This window comes from Dipodomys merriami, unplaced genomic scaffold (genome assembly GCF_024711535.1).
Source record: "Dipodomys merriami isolate MVZ:Mamm:240054 unplaced genomic scaffold, mDipMer1.0.p SCAF_2, whole genome shotgun sequence".
Taxonomy (NCBI): Eukaryota; Metazoa; Chordata; class Mammalia; order Rodentia; family Heteromyidae; genus Dipodomys; species Dipodomys merriami.
Genome location: NW_027203381.1, coordinates 32,148,557 through 32,167,901, shown reverse-complemented (window position 1 = coordinate 32,167,901; position 19,345 = coordinate 32,148,557). Strand labels below are relative to the sequence as shown.

At 41.7% G+C, this 19,345-nt stretch overlaps 1 protein-coding gene across 2 annotated transcripts in view; it reads left to right on the top strand.

Annotated features, from left to right (window-relative positions):
• Window positions 1-658: 658 nt before the first annotated feature.
• Window positions 659-19,345, top strand: part of Rnf125 (ring finger protein 125) — a 29,596-nt gene continuing 10,909 nt past the window's right edge. Inside the window, exons 1-2 of one of the 2 annotated variants that reach the window (XM_070029380.1) lie at window positions 659-1,055; window positions 17,049-17,202. In XM_070029380.1, coding sequence (XP_069885481.1) covers window positions 892-1,055; window positions 17,049-17,202 — 318 coding nt within the window. In that variant the 5' untranslated portion in view covers window positions 659-891. Of the gene's footprint in view, window positions 1,056-14,007; window positions 14,028-17,048; window positions 17,203-19,345 lie in introns of those variants that run through there. The other variant, XM_070029381.1, reaches the window with a different exon arrangement.

Sequence of the window (19,345 nt, the reverse complement as noted above, 5' to 3'; positions counted from 1 at the left end):
TCTTTCTTTCTTTCTTTCTTTCTTTTTTGCAGTACTGGGGTTTGAACTCAGGGCTTTAAGTAAGCTTTGTGATTCTGTGAGAACTGGGATTTTGTTTGCACATTGAAAGTTGTTCTCATCAGACCAAGTCTGGCTCTAAATAAGCCTTCCTTAGATCAGTGGAAGATAGACAATAATTAATCCAGTTTAAAAGAAGGCAGGCAGAGTAGGGAAGAGTGCACAAGCAGAGAAAAATCCAAGGAAATCTGAATTCCCGTCCTGGGGTTTGAATTTGGATCCTTGAAACTTCTCTTCCCACCACAGTCTACTACCTTTCCATTAGTGGAGTTATTTATGTACCCGTCTCAGAAGGCACATAACCCTTCACAGGCCATCTTTGAAGTTCGTTCTGATTAGTACTTCGAGGCTTGATAAGGATCTTCGCCTAACGAGGAGATGTTATCTAATCCAGTAAAGCCCGGGCCACTTTTCCTCAACTTGTGACCCTGGAGAGGGAGGCCGGGCGAGCTAGTCTGGAAGATTCCCAGGGCCCAATAGGAGAGGTTTCAGATTTCAAATTCTCCCAGGACTTCAACTCGTGCAGCCTCGGCCTCTGCCAACCCCCTCCCCTTCCCCCTCTCCCCCCCCCCTCCCCAGCGCGTGCCAACCCAGAAGCGCCCCAGCGAGAGAATTGCAAACCTTGGGCGGCGCACTGGGCCTGCCCTCCGCCGAGGCTGGGCTCCGCGGGCGGAGGAGGAGGCTGCTTGCTAGGCTGCAACTATCTGGGCTAGCTAGGAGGCGACGATCACAGCTGGGCCTGGACTTCCTTCCTCCAACCGCGGGACAACACACCACCCCCGGCTGCCGGCCTTGAGTCCCGGGCAGCGGCCGCAGCCAGACGCGGCGGCCGCGATGGGCTCCCTGCTGAGCAGCGACAGCGGTAAATCCGCGCCCGCCTCGGCCACCCCGCGGGCCCTGGAGCGCCGGGGGGACCCCGAGCTGCCCGTCACGTCTTTCGATTGCTCCGTGTGTTTGGAGGTGTTGCACCGACCGGTCCGGACCCGCTGTGGCCACGTGTAAGTGTCAGGGCATCTGTGCGCCTATGTGTGTGTGTGTGGGGGGGGGGTGTACAGGTAGGAGTAAAATAAGCCAGAGCTTTAGGAAACTGCTGCGGGGCGGGGGTGGGGGGGTGAACCTGGACGGGAGCATGCACAGTCGGAAGGGGTCTGCGAGGCAGGCGGTTGGTTAGAGCTGCCTCCTCCTGAAGCCACCCCAGGTGCATGGCTCCAGAGATGGAGATCCACGGTCCCGCCGGGCCGAGTGGGCTTCCTTAACGCGCGGCTCGCGCTGATCTGGGCAGAACGGGCTGCGCTTCCTTCTCCCTCCCGAACCCGGGTGGGTTTTGTTTTGCTAGTGCTGTGCACGTGTCCCAGAACTCCCCTCACCCCCCCCCCCCCCATATCCCAAGGCCGGTCTTGAGCAAACAAGGACTTGTGCAAACTGCCCTTCCACTGCTACCTACCCCTCCCTTCAGCACCCCTTTGCCTGTAACCAACTCCCTGTCCCCCAAGTCATCAAGTCAAACTGAGTGTCCTAGGGACTTTCTGTAGCCCTCAAGAGTTCAACATCTGGTTAGGGTGGGGCATTGGGCTGTACGTTCGCACCTTACCCAATAAATGTAGCCCTTTGAAACCCAGCCACCAAGTGACAGGAGGCTGCTTTCTACCTGCTTGGCGAACCGCTTCCCCCAGCCCCGAAAAGTGTCCGTGAAAATAACTTCCTTCAAAGTCACGTGGTATTTAATTAAAGCTTGCTGTGAGCACAGAGCAATAGGTGGTTTCTAAGAAGGATTTAAGAAGCAAATTCCCTATATAAAATTGGCAGGTCCTCCCCGGTGTGTGAATGACTGGGTGGGAGGTGAGTCTGTGAATTCGTGGTCACTGCTGTTTGTTTACGTAGGTTTTCTTTGTGGTTCTGTGGGTGTGAGTGGCTTGTGTGTGTGTGTGTGTGTCCCCTCCCCCCCCCCAACACACACAAGCCCTCGTGCATAGATCAGGAGCTTAGCACATTTAATGTCAAGACTGGGCAGTGGACTGACTGACTCTCTTGCAGGGGCGTATAATCAAGGCAAACGCACAAAATGCTTTCAGAAGGGTTTAGGTGGTAGCTTTGGACCTGAGAAGAGTCTTCACCACTGGCCATGAGCGAGCTAGGGTGAAAAATGTACTGCCCACATGATGTTTAAATAAAGAATGCTCTGGGTATTATTGTCTGGATTTATTTTCAGGGCCTGGTTTTTTTTGTTGTTGTTTTGTTTTGTTTTTGGTTGTTTTTGGGGGGGAGGCAGGGGTCAGTCATAGGGCTTGAACTCTGGGCCTGGGTGCTGTCCCTGAGCTTTTCACCTCAAGGCTAGTAGCACACTAATACTTCAGCCACAGCACCATTTCTGGTTTCTGGTGGTTTATTGGAGATAAGAGTCTCACAGATTTTCCTGTCCTGGCTGGCTTTGAACCATGATCCTCAGATCTCAACCTCCTGAGTAGTTAGGATTACAGGCATGAGCCACCAGCGCCCAGCTTGTTTTTTGTTTTTGTTTTTGTTTTTCTAGCTTTGTACTTTAAACTCGAGTCTTTTTTAAAATAAGTTTTTTATTGTAAAAATACTGTATAGAGAGGTTACAGTTACATGAGCAAGATAATGAGTACATTTCCTATCAAGCATTGTTGCCTCCTCCTTTGTTTTTCCCCTAACATCCCTTCCCTCCCACCTCCACAACTACACTCCCCCCCCCAATTGTAAAGTCCATTTTTCAACATAGTGTCTTGTACATCTCATTGTTACAATGAGTCAACCTGTATCTCTATTTAAACATTTTGTTTTTCCCTTCCCTTCCCCAAATTAGACCTCTATATGTGGGGGAGGAACATACAAAGCAACAAAAAAAATCACATGGTACCTTATAAGTACAAAATAGAAACAGTAGCAAGAAAGAAAAAACCATGTGTGTCCCTATTTTGGGATTAATTTCGCTTAACATCATTTTATCTGGTCATAAGTACATAGCTTTTGACCTTTTCTGCTTGTCCTAGACATATACTAGTTATTGCAAATAAGGGAAACCATGGGACCTATGTTTCTTTGGACTTGGCTTACTTCATTTAATATATTTTTTTCCAAGTCTTTCCATTTCCTAACAAATGGGGCAATGTCATTCTTTCTGATGGAGGCATAGAATTCCATTGTGTGTGTGTGTGTGTGTGTGTGTGTGTGTGTGTGTGTGCATATATATATATATATATATATATATATCACATTTTCTTGATACATTCATCTACTGAGGGGCATCTGGGTTGGTTCCATATCTTAACTATGGTAAATAATCTTGCAATAAACATAGTTGTGCTGGTAGCTTTGGTATGGTCTTGTTTGTGATCATTTGCCCAAAAGTGGGATTGCTGGGTCATAGGGGAGCTCTATGTGGAGTCTTTTGAGGAACTTCCATACTACTTTCCAAAGTGGCTGAACAAGTTTACACTCCCACCAACAGTGCAGTAGGGTTCCCTTTTGGCCACATCCCTTCCAGCATCTGTTTAAACTCGATTCTTAAGTGTATCCCCTTTGTAGTTGCTAATGTTGTTGCCCTGCTATCTTAATGTAGCTCACTGACCTCATATTCAAAGGCCATGAGAGCAGAAGTGCTGTTGTGTAACAGGATAAGATTAGTTAAGAGTAATAATAACCTAATGACAACCATATTTAAGCTTTGTTTTGTTGTTGTTGTTTTATGGGGCTGGGGACCAAACTTAAGACTTTGCTCATATTAGGCAAGCCCTCTACTCTTGAGTTCTATCTACTAGTATTAAACTTTTTACACTTGTACCAAAAATGAACAGAGTCTTGAATATCCCTTCTATAGAACTGGAATGGGCAGCTTTGCTGTTGTAATCATCTCATGAGATTGTTTTCCAAACTTGAATTTGGGACATTATAATTTATTGTTTACAGTCTTGCTTCTACTAAGGGAAAATATAAATTTGCAAAATATTAAATGTTTTTGTTTAATCTTTTTTCTTTGTTAGAGTGAATAGGAAACTAGTCACTGGAAAAATAGTCATAAAATAGCATAACAAGGGCTGGACAGACTGTCTTCCCTCACTTAACTGTTCTTTGTTTTGACAAATCTGTGTCCATTGTTCTGGCTGTGGGCAGAATTTCCATATTCCTCCTTTGGCAAAGTTACTTGGGCCACTTCCACTTTATAAATATTATCCAGAGTCCCCTTTTCACTAGAGACAGTGAGTGTTGCTAACACTGATTGTATGTTCTAAATGAATTACTTTTCCCCTTGAACTTAAAAGGAAAATTAAGGCATGTGAAGGGAATCTGTATTTTAGGTTTGAACTAGATTGTTTATAAACTTATTTCAAAGGAAATGAGCCTAATAATGGCAACAATACCCTGAACATGTACATAATAATTTATCAATTGTGTTGTGATGGTAGAAACTGAGTATTACAGAAAGCTGGATTTGAAATTCAACTGTGAAGCTAGCCAGCTGGGTGTCCAAGTTGCTTAATCTCTTTGACTCTCAGTTTCTTCATAAGAATGAAATTTTATAAACATTTACTTTAGTTTGTGTGTGTATGTGCGTGTGCATGTGCATGGGAACGCTAAATAGCCCTGGCTGACCTTGAACTTGCTATCCTTGTGTCTCAGCTTCCTGAGGTTACAGATGGTCCTGGAAATACAGATGTGCACCACCATGCCTGATTATTTATTTATTTATTTATTTATTGCCAATCTTAGGGCTTGAACTAATGGCCTGAGTGCTATCCCTGAGTCTCTTTGTGCCCAAAGCTAGTGCTCTACCACTTGAGCCACAGCATGATTTCTGGCTTTTTCTGAGTAGTTTATTGGAGACAAGAGTCTCACAGATCTTTCTTTCTGCCTCAGCTCTGAGATCCTCAGATCTCAGCCTCCTAAGTATTTAGGATTATAGGTGAGAGCCACCAGCACCCTACTCTGATTAAAAAATTTAAATGTAAAATGTAATAAAGACGGAGGCCTGGGATGTATATTATAGCTCAGTGGCAGAGTATTTGCAGCATGCATCAAGACCTAGAATTTGATCCCCAGCACCAGAAAAACAAATAAAATTTAAACAGGAAAAAAAGCTTCAAAATGTATTTTCTATTTCCTTTCATCATTGCACAAACAAAACACATGTGGACAAGTATGATTTGTTTTGATTTGTTTGTTTGTTCATTTATTTATTTATTTTGTCGGTTGTAGGGCCTGAACTCTGGGCTTGGGCCCTGTCCCTCAGCTTTTCAGTTCAAGGCTAGTGTTCTACCACTTGAGCCACAATGCCACTTCCAGCTTTTTCTGCTTATGTGGTACTGAGGAATCAAACCCAGGGACCCCATGCATGCAAGGCAAGCACTCTACCACTGTACCACCTTCCCAGCCCCTATTTATTTATTTATTTTTGGTCGGTTGTGGGGCTGGGCATGGACACTGTCTCTGAGGTCTTTTGTGCTCAAGGCTAGTGCTCTACTACTTTGAGTCACAGTTCCACTTCTAGTTTTCTGGTCGTTAATTAGAGATAAGCATCTCAGACTTCCCTGCCCAGGGTGGCTTTAACTAAGATCCTTGGATCTCAGCCTCCTGAGTAGCTAGGATTACAGGCATGAGCCACCAGCACCCTACTAAGTATTATTTCTTATGTCTAAATTTAATTTGGAAGCATATTGATTCAGAAAAGATTAATCTATTAAATTTATTTTTTTCTTGGCACTTGTACTGGGGCTTGAAACTTAGGGCCTGGTCACTGTCCCTGAACTTTTATGCTCAAGGCTAGTTCTCTACCATTTGAACCATAAATCCACTTCCAGCTTTTTTGGTGTTTAATTGGAGATAACAGTCTCACAGACTTTCATGAACCAGCTTAGATTCAAGCTGGCTTCCAACTACTATTCTCAGGTCTCAGCCTCCTGAGTAGCTAGGATTACAGAACTGAGCCATGGCATCCAGCTAATCTATAGCATTTCTTTCTTTCTTTCTTTTTTTTTTTTTTGCCAGTCATGGTGCCTGAACTCTGGGCCTGGGCACTGTCCCTCAGCTCTTCAGCTCAAGGTGAGTGCTATACCACTTGAGCTACAGTGCCACTTCCAGCTTTTTTCTGCTTATATGGTGCTGAGAAATCGAACCCAGGGCCTCATGCATGCAAGGCAAAGCACTCTACCACTGAGCCACCTTCCCAGCCCTAATCTATAGCATTTCTAAAATGTCTCAAACAGCCTTACTCTTAGTTTTGATCTTTTATCTCCAGTGGGCTCTTTAGAAGTTTCATTTTAATGTTCTTGTCTATTCATCTCACTATTAGTTGCAAGAACGTATTTGTGGAAATGATTTCCTATTCTTTTTCTGCTGTCAGAGAACTGGGCAGAGAGGAGGTAGATAGATAGGTTGAAGTTCTGTGAATTGAATTAAAGAGGAATCTGACACAATTAGAAGAAATGGTAAATGGAATTTATTGTCAGATTAGCTATATTGGGCACATTGGAAAAGTCAAAGACAACTTGACTATTTGTTTTGTTTTTGACCAGTTCTGGGGCTTGAGCTCATGACCTGGGCACTGTCTCTGAGCTTTTATGCTCAAGGCTAGCACTCTACCACTTTCTGCCACAGCTCAATTTCCAGCTTTTTGGTAATTCACTGGTCTCATGGACTTTCCTGCCAGGGCTGCCTTCTAACCACTATCCTCAGATCTTAGCCTCCTGAGTAGTAGGATTATAGGCATGAGCTACCAGATGATAAACACAGAGAGACAGGCTCAGGAGGAATTCAATGAATTTAACAAGAATGAGTTTGTTAAATACAACTGAAATATACAAATGGAACTTCCCCAAAGCTCTGGTTTGGGGAAATAGCCAGAGGCTAAAGGAATTACCTATGAGAGGCCTCAAGATTGAAAATGGACCCAAGCACCACAACTCCCATGAGCCCCAAAAAGACAACACCCCTATGTCATAGGATGTGCCTAATTTTCCATAAATGAAACTCTGTTAAGGGTAATTCTAAAGTTCTGTCAGGTAAGTGGGTTAAATGTTCCATTTGTGGTGAAGTAGGAGCAGTAAAGCTTGCCTCAAATTGCTGGTTGTCTAAGTAGAGTCTGACAGGCTTCCTGATGAATAGTAAACGATCCAGAAATATGCATCAGGGCTTTCAGATTCTCTTTCTCACCCTCTCTCCTGCTCTCCCTCTCTTTCTCTTCCTGACACCTCTCTTCAGCCTGTTATTGAACCCAGAACCTCTATCCAGCATACTAAGCAAATATTCTACTACTAAGCCTACATCCCCAGTCTCATGCTTTCATTCTTACACATGTACAATCTCATCAATTTCTTTTTTAGGCTAAGACTGAATATTCTTTTTCTCTTTATTCATAGATGCTTCTCAACTATCAGACTTATCTACAATCACAGAAACAATGATTTGCATGTCTGTGTATATGTGTGGATACATACCCCACCAATTCCCATGGTATACTTGGGTCTGCTGAAATAAACCGACAAGTTAGCAGGATAAAAGGAAACAAGTTTATTACATGCTCAGGTGCATCATGGGAGAATGACTACTCAGTCACTGAATAAGTTTTAGAAACGTGGACATTTTCTCTGTATGGGAGAGAAGCAGGGCCTATAAACACTTTTAGGGAGGCAGCCCTTACAGAAGATGAGTGGGCTGAAAAGAACAAATAATCTGGTTCAAAGTTTGTATAGACTCTGTTGTGGTGTCAACTCTGCTTCTTTCTTATGAGTTAATCTATAGGCTCTGGACTTCAATTAGATAGGAACTTCACAGAGAATCCCTCTTCCTGGTTTAGAAGGAAAAGGGCTGAGGGCTTAGGTGGAAGCCAGATGGACTAATTCCAAGATTGAGTCTGTAGTTCAAGGTACTCAGCATGTCTGAGGACTATACTATGAAGTCTTGCTTTCTGTGCTCCAACTATATACACTTAACCACATGTATAAATGTGGATGTTCCTATATAGAAAGAGGGAGAAAGGGAAGGATGACTTAAAAAAGAATTAATTTATCTTAACCACATCTATAGAATACCTTCACAGCAACATTTAGATAAGTGTTCAATTAAATAAGTGAGCATAATAGTCAAGTTGATACATAAGACTAATTCACATTCCCCATCCCACCCCTCCCTACCCACATTTGCTAGGCAGGCACTATATAGTTTAAATCCCATTCTCAGTCCTCTTTGCCTTAGTTTTTGTTTTGTTTTGTTTTGTCAGTCGTGGGGCTTGAACTCTGGGCCTGGGTGCTGTCCCTCAGCTCTTCAGCCCAAGGCAAGCACTCTACCAACTGAGCCACAGCACCACTTCTGGTTTTCTGGTGGTTAATTGGAGATGAGTCTCATGGACTTTCCTCCCCTGGCTGGCTTTGAACCATGATCCTCAAATCTCAGCCTCCTGAGAAGCTAGGCTTACAGGCACCTGGCTGCCTTATTTTTATTTATTTATTTGCCAGTCCTGGGACTTGAACTCAGCTCAGGTGCTGACCCTGAGCTTCTTTTGCTCATGGGTAGCACTCTACCATGGGAGCCAGTTAGGTCTGTCCCTGAGATCAGTCCCTCTTCCCTTCCCCTTCACCTGCCTTAAACCAGTACTCACCTGTCAATCACCTGACTGTGAGTCAGCAAAGGACCTAGGCTCTAAGGTCACTTCCTTGTCCTCTGAAGTCACTTCCTGAACTGACCTGTCAGCCTCCCTTGGACAGTGGGTGGTACCCAGGTACCACTCCACATCCCCCCTGGTCCTGCCTCCTGCCTTACCTTATACAATCCGGCTCTTGAGGAGTCCCTCTCTTTCTTTCACTCTTTTTCTTTTCTTCTTTCCCCTCTGTCTCCACATGCCTCTATCTCTTTCTGGCCCACAGTTTGCTTTCCCCCCAATAAACTCTTTCTGCTTGAACCATGTGGTGTGTTTCCTTTCTGGCCAAACTTATGGAGTCACAGCAACACTTCTAGCTTTTTATGTTTTTGTGGTACTGAGGAATTGAACCCAGAGCTTCATGCATGCTAGGCAAGCCCTCTACCACTGTCACATTCCCAGCCCCGCCTTAGTTATTTTTAAAATAGGATTTTGTGGACTTTTTGAGGTTCTCTGGACTGTTACCTTTGTTGTTAAGGTTATAGATGTGAGCTTCTACTCTGATTCTGTTATATCTACTAAGTGAGGTGTGTGTGTGTGTGTGTGTGTGTGTGTGTATGAAAGAGAGAGAGAGAGAGAGAGAGAGAGAGTGTGTGTGTGTGTGTGAGTACTGGGCTTGAACTCTTGAAGTCAGGGCCTGGTTCTCTCATTCACATAATTCATCATAGTAATTTTAAGATGGAACCCCAAAGACATGTCAAAATGAACTCCTCTTGTACAGTAATTTGATGCTAATAAAAAAATGTGGAGAAAAAAAAAAAGCTGAGTGCCAGTGACTCACACTTGTAATCCTAGCTACTCAGGAGGCTGAGATCAGAGGATCATGATTCAGACCCAGCCCAGACAGGGAGGTCCATGAAACTCTTACCTCCAGTTAACCACCAGAAAGCCAGAAGTGGGGCTGTGGCTCAAGTGGTATAGTGTTAATCTTAAGCCAAAAAGCTCAGAGACAATGTCTAAGCCCAGAGTTCAAGCCACAGGACACACACACACACACACACACACACACACACACACACACTCACACAAAGTGAGGAAACAAAATGTAGTTGAGAAAATGTGGTTAACATGCAGTGTGTAAAGTCTTTTGTAATATATCAGTCCAAAAACTCGAGTCATTTCTCTAATTAATATACGTATATTAATATATATACATATATATCATTAGTCGCCTGATGATAGCAAGTTATATTTTTCCACTTGTAGTTTAGGTAATACGTAGGAATCCCTTGATAGTCTAGAACTCCATAAACCCCTTCTGTAAGGTTGTTACTCATCTGTGTCTGTAGTGATGAGAATCTTAGAAAGATGTAATTCAGCAGCCCAAAATTTGTCCACTCTGATGGTTAGATTGTTGTGTTTGCCTATCAGTGTTATTACTATCATAGGTAAACTCAATATTATTACTCTTCTGGATATTGTGTGTGCTAACAGCCACAAAATGTGGCAGATTATTTTATACCAAGATTCTGCTTACATCCAGGTTACTACACCTTGAGTCAGCAGTATTATAGAATTGCATGCTTCATCTTAGAGCTACTAAATAAGAATGAGCATCTTAAGCAGGTGCCTACCTGATTTTTGTCTTTAATATTTAAGAAACACAGTTGTAGATGGTCCTGTTTCAATTTTCACTAAGACTTTAGGTGAAAGGAAATATTCCCTGGAAGGTAAAATGTGTAATCAAAGCCAGACACTTTGATATATGATTGTAATCCCAGCACTTGGGCGGCTGAGCCAGCAGGATTCCACGTTGCTTGTTTCAAGCAAAAAATTAATTGAAACTCCTTTGAACAACTAATTAAAGATAATAATAAAATAAAAATAAACTACTATTACTTTTGCAAATTAAAAAACTAAAAATATTTTGTTTTGTTTGTGTTTTGCCAGTCCTGGGGCTTGAACTCAGGGTCTGGGTGCTGTCCCTGAGCTTCTTTTATCCAGGCTAGCACTCTACCACTCGAACCACAGCGCCACTTCTGGCCTGTTCTGTTTATGTTACTGAAGAATTTAACCAGGGCTTCATGCATGCTAGGCAAGCACTCTACCACTAAGCCATCTTCCCAATCTAAAAATAATTTTTTTGAAGTCAGTGTGTAGTAGTTCAAAGATATGCAATTTTTTGAGACTGGAAAACCAACTTTCAGGCTGGTCCTTTTGAATGTTACCTCATAGAATACAAAACACATCAAAGGAAATCTTAAGTGTCTATCATGGTAGGAGGGCATAAGCTCTAAGAATAGCTGTACTTGGGCTCATCCAGAATGAGGGAGTGGTTTGTGGTGTTTGTGAGTTTATTTTGTAGTGGAATATTTTAGCTGGAGCTCTTGCCTCGTTGAATAACAATAATAGCCCTCTACTTATTCTATTCCTACTTGCATGCTTACCACAAGTGGTCAAGATTTTAAATTTACCTTCATATGGATGAGCATGGATGTGCACACATGAGGCAACTTTGTGTTGAGAACACAGTAGAAGGTTTATACCACGCTGTTGTCAACAACCTCTTCCCAAACCACATTTGGAGAAATAGCCCTGGATACTTGTTTTCTGTTTCTAGCTCTAGACCCCAGGGACTGCCTTTCTTTTTTAAATCCACTTAAGATTTAGTTTTACCTTAGGGGATTGGGTAAGTAAAGTCTACCCAGTGTTCTCAGCTGTCTTTTCCTGCTTCCTTCCAATATTTTTCTGACCTCTCCATGGTAGGGGATTTTTGGCTGATTACTTAATTTAAGGAAACAAAAAAAAAGGGGGCGGATGTTAATAACATAACAAGTAAGGGTGTGAGAATTGAGTTTCCAGCTGGTTTCAGAGTTTTTTGAGTCTTTGTGTAGTTCCTCATTGATTTCCTCATGGAAAGTTGTGAACTCAATAGGGGCCTAGACAAGTGGTATAAAGAGTGAAGGGTTAGTACCCCACAGGCCAGGGCCCTAACCCCTTTGGCTTCCCCAGAATGGGGTTCCAGAGTTGTAGGAGCCCAGTATGACTTGCTTTGCAAACAAAGCCAGAAAATTGGATTTGTGTGTGAAATTGGATTTTAAAGTAATAGCAATGCATTTAGAGTTTTTGAAAATATTGAACCAGCTTTTTAAAAATGCAATTGACTTCAATCCATTACATTTTCTTTTTGACCTCATCTTTTCTGATTCATCATTTCCCGACTACATTAAGGAGCTGGGAGCAGGACAAAGGAAACCCTTATCTCCTCAGGTTTGTGACCATATTTTGGTAGTCAGAAAGACAGCAGAGCTCAGCACCAATGGCTCATGCCTGGTAATCCTAGCTACTCAGAAGGCTGAGGTCTGAGGATTGGGGTTTGAAGACAGCTCAGACAGTTAATTCCCTAAGACTCTTGTCTCCCAACTAAGCAACAAAAAGCTGGAAGTGGAGCTCTGCCTCAAGTGATAAAAAACAGCCTTAAGTGAAAAAACAAAGGCACAGGGCTGGGAATGTATGTGGCTTAGTAGTAGAGTGCCTGCCTAATATTCATGAAGCCCTGGGTTCGATTCCTCAGTACCACATAAACAGAAAAAGCCAGAAATGGCACTGTGGCTCAAGTGGTAGAAGGCTAGCTTTGAGCAAAAGAAGTCCAGGTCCTGAATTCCTGGCCCAGGACTGGCAAAAACAAAAACAAAATACAAAAACAGCACAGTTCAGGTCCTGAGTTCAAGTCTCAGTACCAAAATCCCTCACAGTAAATGAAGAAAAATCCTGCCCTCTCAACAAAAACCATACAGAAAGATGTCCTGATATTTATTTACTAATGAGGACTTTGCCCTCCAAAAAAATCCTCCTTTAGGCAAGCCATCAGAATTCATTACTATTTGGATTTACTGACCATTTACTGAGTAGCTAATATGTGATGCCTGAGGCTATATAACAGAAGGCCGATTTCTACCTGCTTCTGTACTGTATATATTAATTATGATTTCTCTCACCTGTTACTGATCTGTTGTCATTAGAGGATTTTCATTTTGTTTTTCAGCTTTCTTGGAGTGATGCAATATAATTCATATCATGTGTAATGGGCTGAATTGTGATGATTGTGTGTAGACTTAGAACCACTACCACAACAAACAAGATCTAGGACAGTTAGTTCCTTTACCCTAAAAAATTTCCACTTATCTGTTGTGGCTAATCTATTTTCCCAACTGCTAGTCCCTAGCAAGCCCATTTGTGCCTTTCATCCAGTTTTGGAATCTTTTGCGTTTGACTTAACTTGGCATAATGGGATATATATTTTATGTCATTTGGTAAGTCTGAACTCCTTTGGCCTATTTATCCCTCTCAACTGCTTTTTGCCATATTCAAGGCATTATTCTGTCTTGAACCAGTTCTTGTTGTATATCTGTACATCTACAATTCGTTCTTGAGTGGAACCCAGAGTGACCTATAGTATAAATCAAATGATGTCAGTCACATGTTTAAAACTCTCTTGCCTTCCCATTACTCTGTCTTGGCTCTTGTTTTGTTCTCTCTTTCTTTCCTTCTCTCTCTCTTTCTCTTTCTCTCTCTCTTGCCAGTCCTGGGGCTTGAGGCTTGAACTCAGGTCCTGGACACTGTCCCTGATCTTCTTTTGTTCAAGACTAGCACTCTACCACTTGAGCCACATGCCATTTCCAGCTTTTTCTGTTTCTGTGGTTCTGAGGTATCTAACCCAGAGCTTCATTCATTCTAGGCAAGCACTCTACCACTAAGCCACATTCCCAGCCTCTTTGTTTCCTTTAGTTTTGAGACAGGTTATTACTAACCAGCTCAAATTGGCCTCAAATTTATGATCCTCCTGCATTATTCTCCTAAGAGCTACGATTACAGGCTGGGTGCCCCCATGCCTGGTCCCTCTTCATAGATATCCTCTCTGTCACACTCATTCTGTTTGTTCTGTGCGCAATTTCACTCTTTTTTTTTTTTCAAAATTTTTATTGTGATTAAGTGGTTACATAATTTCCCAAATTTCACAGTATTGTGGGATAGTGATGCTCAGTTAAAGTCACAAACACATTCTAACTTTTCTGGAGCAAATTGTCTATCATGGTCTATAACATTTATGAGTTCTATGAGCTTTGTGATACAGTTATTTCTTCCACATTGGGTGATATGTACATTTCTTTTGTTTTGCATAGCATCAGCTGTTCCCTCTTTCCCACTTGTTCCCTCCCTCCCATTGCTGCCATTATGTTGCTTAGTTCATTTTGGTCAATTTCACTCTTTTTAAAAAGCATTTAAGATTTAGTAGTTTATTTGTTTACCAGCTTATTACCTCTTTTTCTTTTCTAGATCTATGTGAGAGCCAGGCCTCTTAGAACCACAATTTTCTCTGGTATGTCAAATGCTGTCTAGCAAAAGTAAACTGCTATTAAAACCTTTGCTTTTTCCCACTATTAGTGGCTCATGCCTGTGATCTAAGCTATTCAGCTGACTGAGATCTAGAAGATTACGGTTCTAAGCCAGTCCAGACAGAAAAGTACAAAATAACCAGGAAAAAAGAGTGTTGGAGATAAAGTGGTAGTAGATCCAAGCAAGTTGAGCTATTGGTATTCAAACCCTAGTACTGGAAAAAGAAATGCCTGGAGATTTATGGCTCAGTGGTAGGGAGCTTATTTAGCAAATTTGAAGCTTTGAGTTCAAACCTCTCTGCCCTCCACAAAGTTTGCCTTTAAATGAGTGCTTATATACAGATTTGGGGAAGATTTGTGCAGATAGAGGGGCTCTCTCCTAAGACCTCATCATAATCATGGAATAACTCTTTTTCCTAAAAATAGAAACAAATTCAATTTTCAAAAGTTTTAGACTGCCAGGTGTTGGTGGCTTAGCTTACGCCTGTAATCCTAGCTACTCAGGAGGCTGAGGTTTGAGGATCGTGGTTCCAAGCCAGCCCAGGCAGGAAAGTTGCTTTCTTGGTTTTGTTTTTGCCAGTCCTGGGGTTCAAACTCTGGGCCTGGGTGCTGTCCCTCAGCTCTTCAGCTCATCTACCACTTGAGCTACAGTACCACTTCCAGTTTTCTGGTGGTTTATTGGAGATAAGAGTCTCACAGACTTTCCTGCCCGGGCTGGCTTTGAACCTTGATCCTCAGATCTTACCCTCCTGAGTAGCTAGGATTATAGATGTGAGCCACCAGTGCCTGGCCATTCCCTATATTTTAAAAATTAAACAATGTAATCTTTTCCTTATAATGAGTTGGGATACCTTAAAATATTTAATATTTTTTTCTGTTCAAATCACTTTCCTATTGTGTGTGTGTGTGTGTGTGTGTGTGTGTGTGTTTGCGTGTGTTAGTACTGGAGCTTGAGCTCTGGGCCTGGTGCTGTCCCTTAGCTTTTTTACTCAAGGTTGATGCTCTACCACTGGAGCCACAGATCCACTTACAGGGTTTTTTGTTTGTTTGTTTGTTTTTTGCTGGCTAATTAGAGATAAGCGTCTCACAGATTTTCCTTCCTGGGCTGGCTTCAAATTTGAACCTCAGATATTGGCCTCCTTAATAGCTAGGATTATAGGTATGAGCCACGGGCTCCAGGCTAGTCAAACTAAAGTTAAGTCAAATAATATATGGTTAATTAAAGAAATAATATAGTAGAGTAAATAATTTCCCACAGCTTTTTGCTATTTTTTTTTTTTCTGGCCTCAAACTTGCTACAGCAGGTTTATAGCTCCATATTACCACCACAGCTAGCCTGTTTGGCATCATTTGCATGTACAGCTAAGGTAGATGACCAGATAACCAAGCTGGAAGTTCTAAAATCTTTAATATTTTGCTATATATGCTTGTATTTATCATATTCCTATTCATCCAGAAATATATCATGTTTCAGCATTCCAGAGTAAGCTACACATTTTAGCATATTCTATTCCTTAGACTAGCATGTATAATAACCATAATCCAAGTTGTTGTGATTCTTTCAGTTTGAGTGTTTGTTTTGCAATGCTGGGGACTAAACTCATAGCACTCTGCATACTAAATTGGTAATCTACCCATGAGCTACACCCCTCACCTTCCCTGGTTTTTCAAGCAAATTACACATATAATTAAATCCATAGATCATAATTGTACTGTATATACTGAGTTTTTAAAAATCTTTATATAAAGAAGTGGTGCTGTGGCTCAAGTGGTAGAGTGCTCGCCTTGAGCTGAAGAGTGCAGGGACAGCACCCAGGCCTAGAGTCCAAGCCTCATGACCGACAAGAAAAAAAAAAAGATGGAAATTAAAAATCTTTAGATAAGTTTCTCTCAAGATATGGAATATTTCCACTTCTGGTTTCTGTATGCCCTTCCCAGCCATTCTTTCTCCCTATTCACTCAGGAGCAGCCGTTGGTGTCTCCTTCCCCCCCACCCCCACATTATATCAGTTTTACCTATTTAGAATTATATAGGATGAACTCTATTGTGTCTGCTTTCTAGTCTCTGAAATTTATCCATGTTGCTGTATGTACCACAAGCTTGTTCTTTTGATGTGGTGTAACATCCCATTCTATAAATATGTTTTTTATATACTCAGAATCAGTAAGCTCAATCTCTTCCCAAAGCCATTGGTCATGTTGTGCTTTCTCTACTTGTTAATCTCCCTCTATTGAAATGAGTACAGCTCGCTGACTAGTCTACAACATTTGCAACTAATGTTTTCCCATAAGCAACAGCATTTATGTAATGCTCACTTAAGTTTCAGGCCAAATGTTGTACTCAACTATAGAGGTTGAAAGTCGGTGGGGACTGGATTTGGGGCAAATGGGCAATGGACACCAGTGCCTACTATGCTAAGGCTGAAACTAGTATTCATCTTCTGCTTAGATTAGAATAAAATAATGTAAGCAAATAAGTCAGGTCAGAAGCATAGGTGTGTGCTTAGAATGTGAATTTAAGGCTGAGGATGTAGCTAAGTGGTAGATCCAGCATACATACCATATCTTTCACATACTTCATATTCTTATTTATTTATTTATTTATTTATTGCCAGTCCTGTGTCTTGAACTCAAGCCCTGGGAACTGTCCCTGAGCTTCTTTTGTTCAAGGCTAACACTCTACCACTTGAGCCACAGGCCTACTTCTGGCTTTTTCTGCTTATGTGGTACTGAGGAATTGAACCCAGGGCTTCATGCAGGCTAGGAAAGCACTCTACCACTAAGCCACATTCCAAGCTCATATTCTTATTGTGGATAAATGCATGCAAGTGCCTATGCTCATTCCAAAGAAGTCTTACTGGAAAGGTAGGTGATCCTCTGGGAAGTTTAACACGTGCATGTGCATGCGTGTGCACATGGATGCACATGCACACACACACACACAGAGTGATGGTTCCTTTATATCCTTTAAGGAAAGTAATGTGCTCTTCCTTTATTTGGGGTAGATTCTGCCGTTCCTGTATTGCTACCAGTCTAAAGAGCAATAAGTGGACCTGTCCATATTGCCGGGCATATCTTCCTTCAGAAGGAGTTCCAGCAACTGATGTAGCTAAAAGAATGAAATTAGAGTACCAGAACTGCACGGAGTGTGATACCCTGGTATGTAACTGCTCATGATCATGGTTACCAGCTCAGGTCCTTGAGAAAAATGATCATTTCACCTATGTTTTTTACTCCCAACCTCTCTACCTTTTCTAAGTGTTTCCTCCCAGACTCCTTATTTCTGTTTCTCTAATTTCAAATGTGTAGGCTGCAAACAACAGGCCTCTGAACTACTATGATGTATTGCCTGATTTTTCATTGACTACCTCCATTTCCTCTTCTTCCTGTTTCTCCCATAGCTCCCTACTCTTAGTATGTCATTGAAACCCAAACACGAGGAAGGTTGTTATCAGATCCTATGGCATATTTTCACCTATAGGATTCAGGACTTTGTAGAATTATTAATCATTTCCTCTTTGTAATTTTACATCTTTGGTATCATACTGGACTGTCTTAGGATCTTGAAGGCTATATTATACAAAGTTCGAGATTTTACCCTAAATGCAATAATAAGTCATAGAAAGAATGTATACTTAAGAGTGCTAAGTTTTTCATAGCACCCTGTATTTTCCTTACTGTTAGTTTGTGGGTTTTTGGTTAGTGTCAATAATTATCATTCAATTTGAGTTCCATGAGGGTAGCAGGGTGTTTATTTTATTAATATCTGTATACCCTGTTTGATTGCTTCCTTCCCTCTTTCCCTCCCTCCTTCCTTCATTCCTTCCCTCCTTCCTTCCCTCCTTCCTTCCTTCCTTCCTTCCTTCCTTCCTTCCTTCCTTCCTTCCTTCTTTTCTTCCTTCCTTCCTTCTTTCTTATTTCTTTTCCTTCTTATTTCCCTCCTTCCCTCCCTTTCTCTCTCTTCATAAACTTGGAACATTTATTAAATAATCATTAACTGTTTGCTACTATACAAAGCAGTATTTTTTTGTTGCTGTTGTTGGTTGTGGGGCTTAAGTTCCTGGAGCTCTTCAGCTCAAGGTAAGCACTCTACCACTTGAGCCACAGTGTCACTTCTGGTTTTTTGGAGGTTAATGGGAGATAAGAGTCTCACAGACTTTCCTTGCCTGGGCTTGCTTTGAATTGTGATCCTCAGATCTCAGCCTTCTGAGTAGCCAGGATTACAGGCATGAGCCACTGATGCCCAGCCAGTAGTATTTTTTTTAAACAACATACACACAAATTAAACCCAATCCCTAGTGTCTATGTACAGGGATATTTCTGTACCTCTGCCACAGAAAGCTGGAGGCCAATTAAGGTGCAAGCCAGCTACCTTTGCTCTAGCCAAAGGCTCCTAAAGAATTAATTCTGACTGTGGTGGAAGTTCTTAGGTGCCAAATGTCAGGAATCTCAAGCTTCCAAGGGTGACATCTTCTGCTGTTACTAGCTGTCAAGCCCTCTTTTGGGGCAAGGGCCCCATCCTTTCCCACAGATTACTTTCCCGCTACCTTCTTACCCTGGATACATAAGTGGTCACCTTCCATATGTCGGGCGGAAGGTCCTTGGACCTGGGTCCAGGCCAAGTCCTTGGAGACAAGGATGCCCCTGCAGTGTGGGACCTCTTCCAACACTCTACCCACCCAGCACTTTGAAAATTAAGGATTAAATGCTTTCATTTTAGTTTATTTTATGTATTATCTTTAAGTACTTGTACAACATTTATTATGATAGTTATCATCATTAATATTAAGTAGTTACAATTCTATATTTTAAAAATATTTATATAAGATTTGATAATTATATAAGGTTAATGGCTACCTGACTGGACTTTATGCATGGTCTTTTGTAGTAATGAGGCCCGACTAATGTTTATCAAACACTGATTTTTCTCATTTACTCCTCATGAGTGGGTCTAAGTTGCTATTTTTTTTTTCCATTTTAGCATTATCTTTAAGTTAATTGAGGAAAGGAGTTGTCATTTTAAAAAACAGTTTATGAATATGATAAAGTCTAAGTGATTAATGTAAGCTTTTATTTGCCTTTTTTAAAGTAAGGGAAAATGTTCATGTTACAAGGTTGGTGTGAAGGTAAAGTACTTAAAAGTGGCTTTTAGCATAATATCTAGAATACTGTAATTGTTAAAAATGAAAAGCTCTGCTAATCTTTTTTTTTCTTTTTTTTTGGTTGGTCGTGGGGCCTGAGCACTGTCCCTCAGCTCTTCAGCTCAAGAGTAATGCTCTACCCCTTGAGCGACAGCACCATT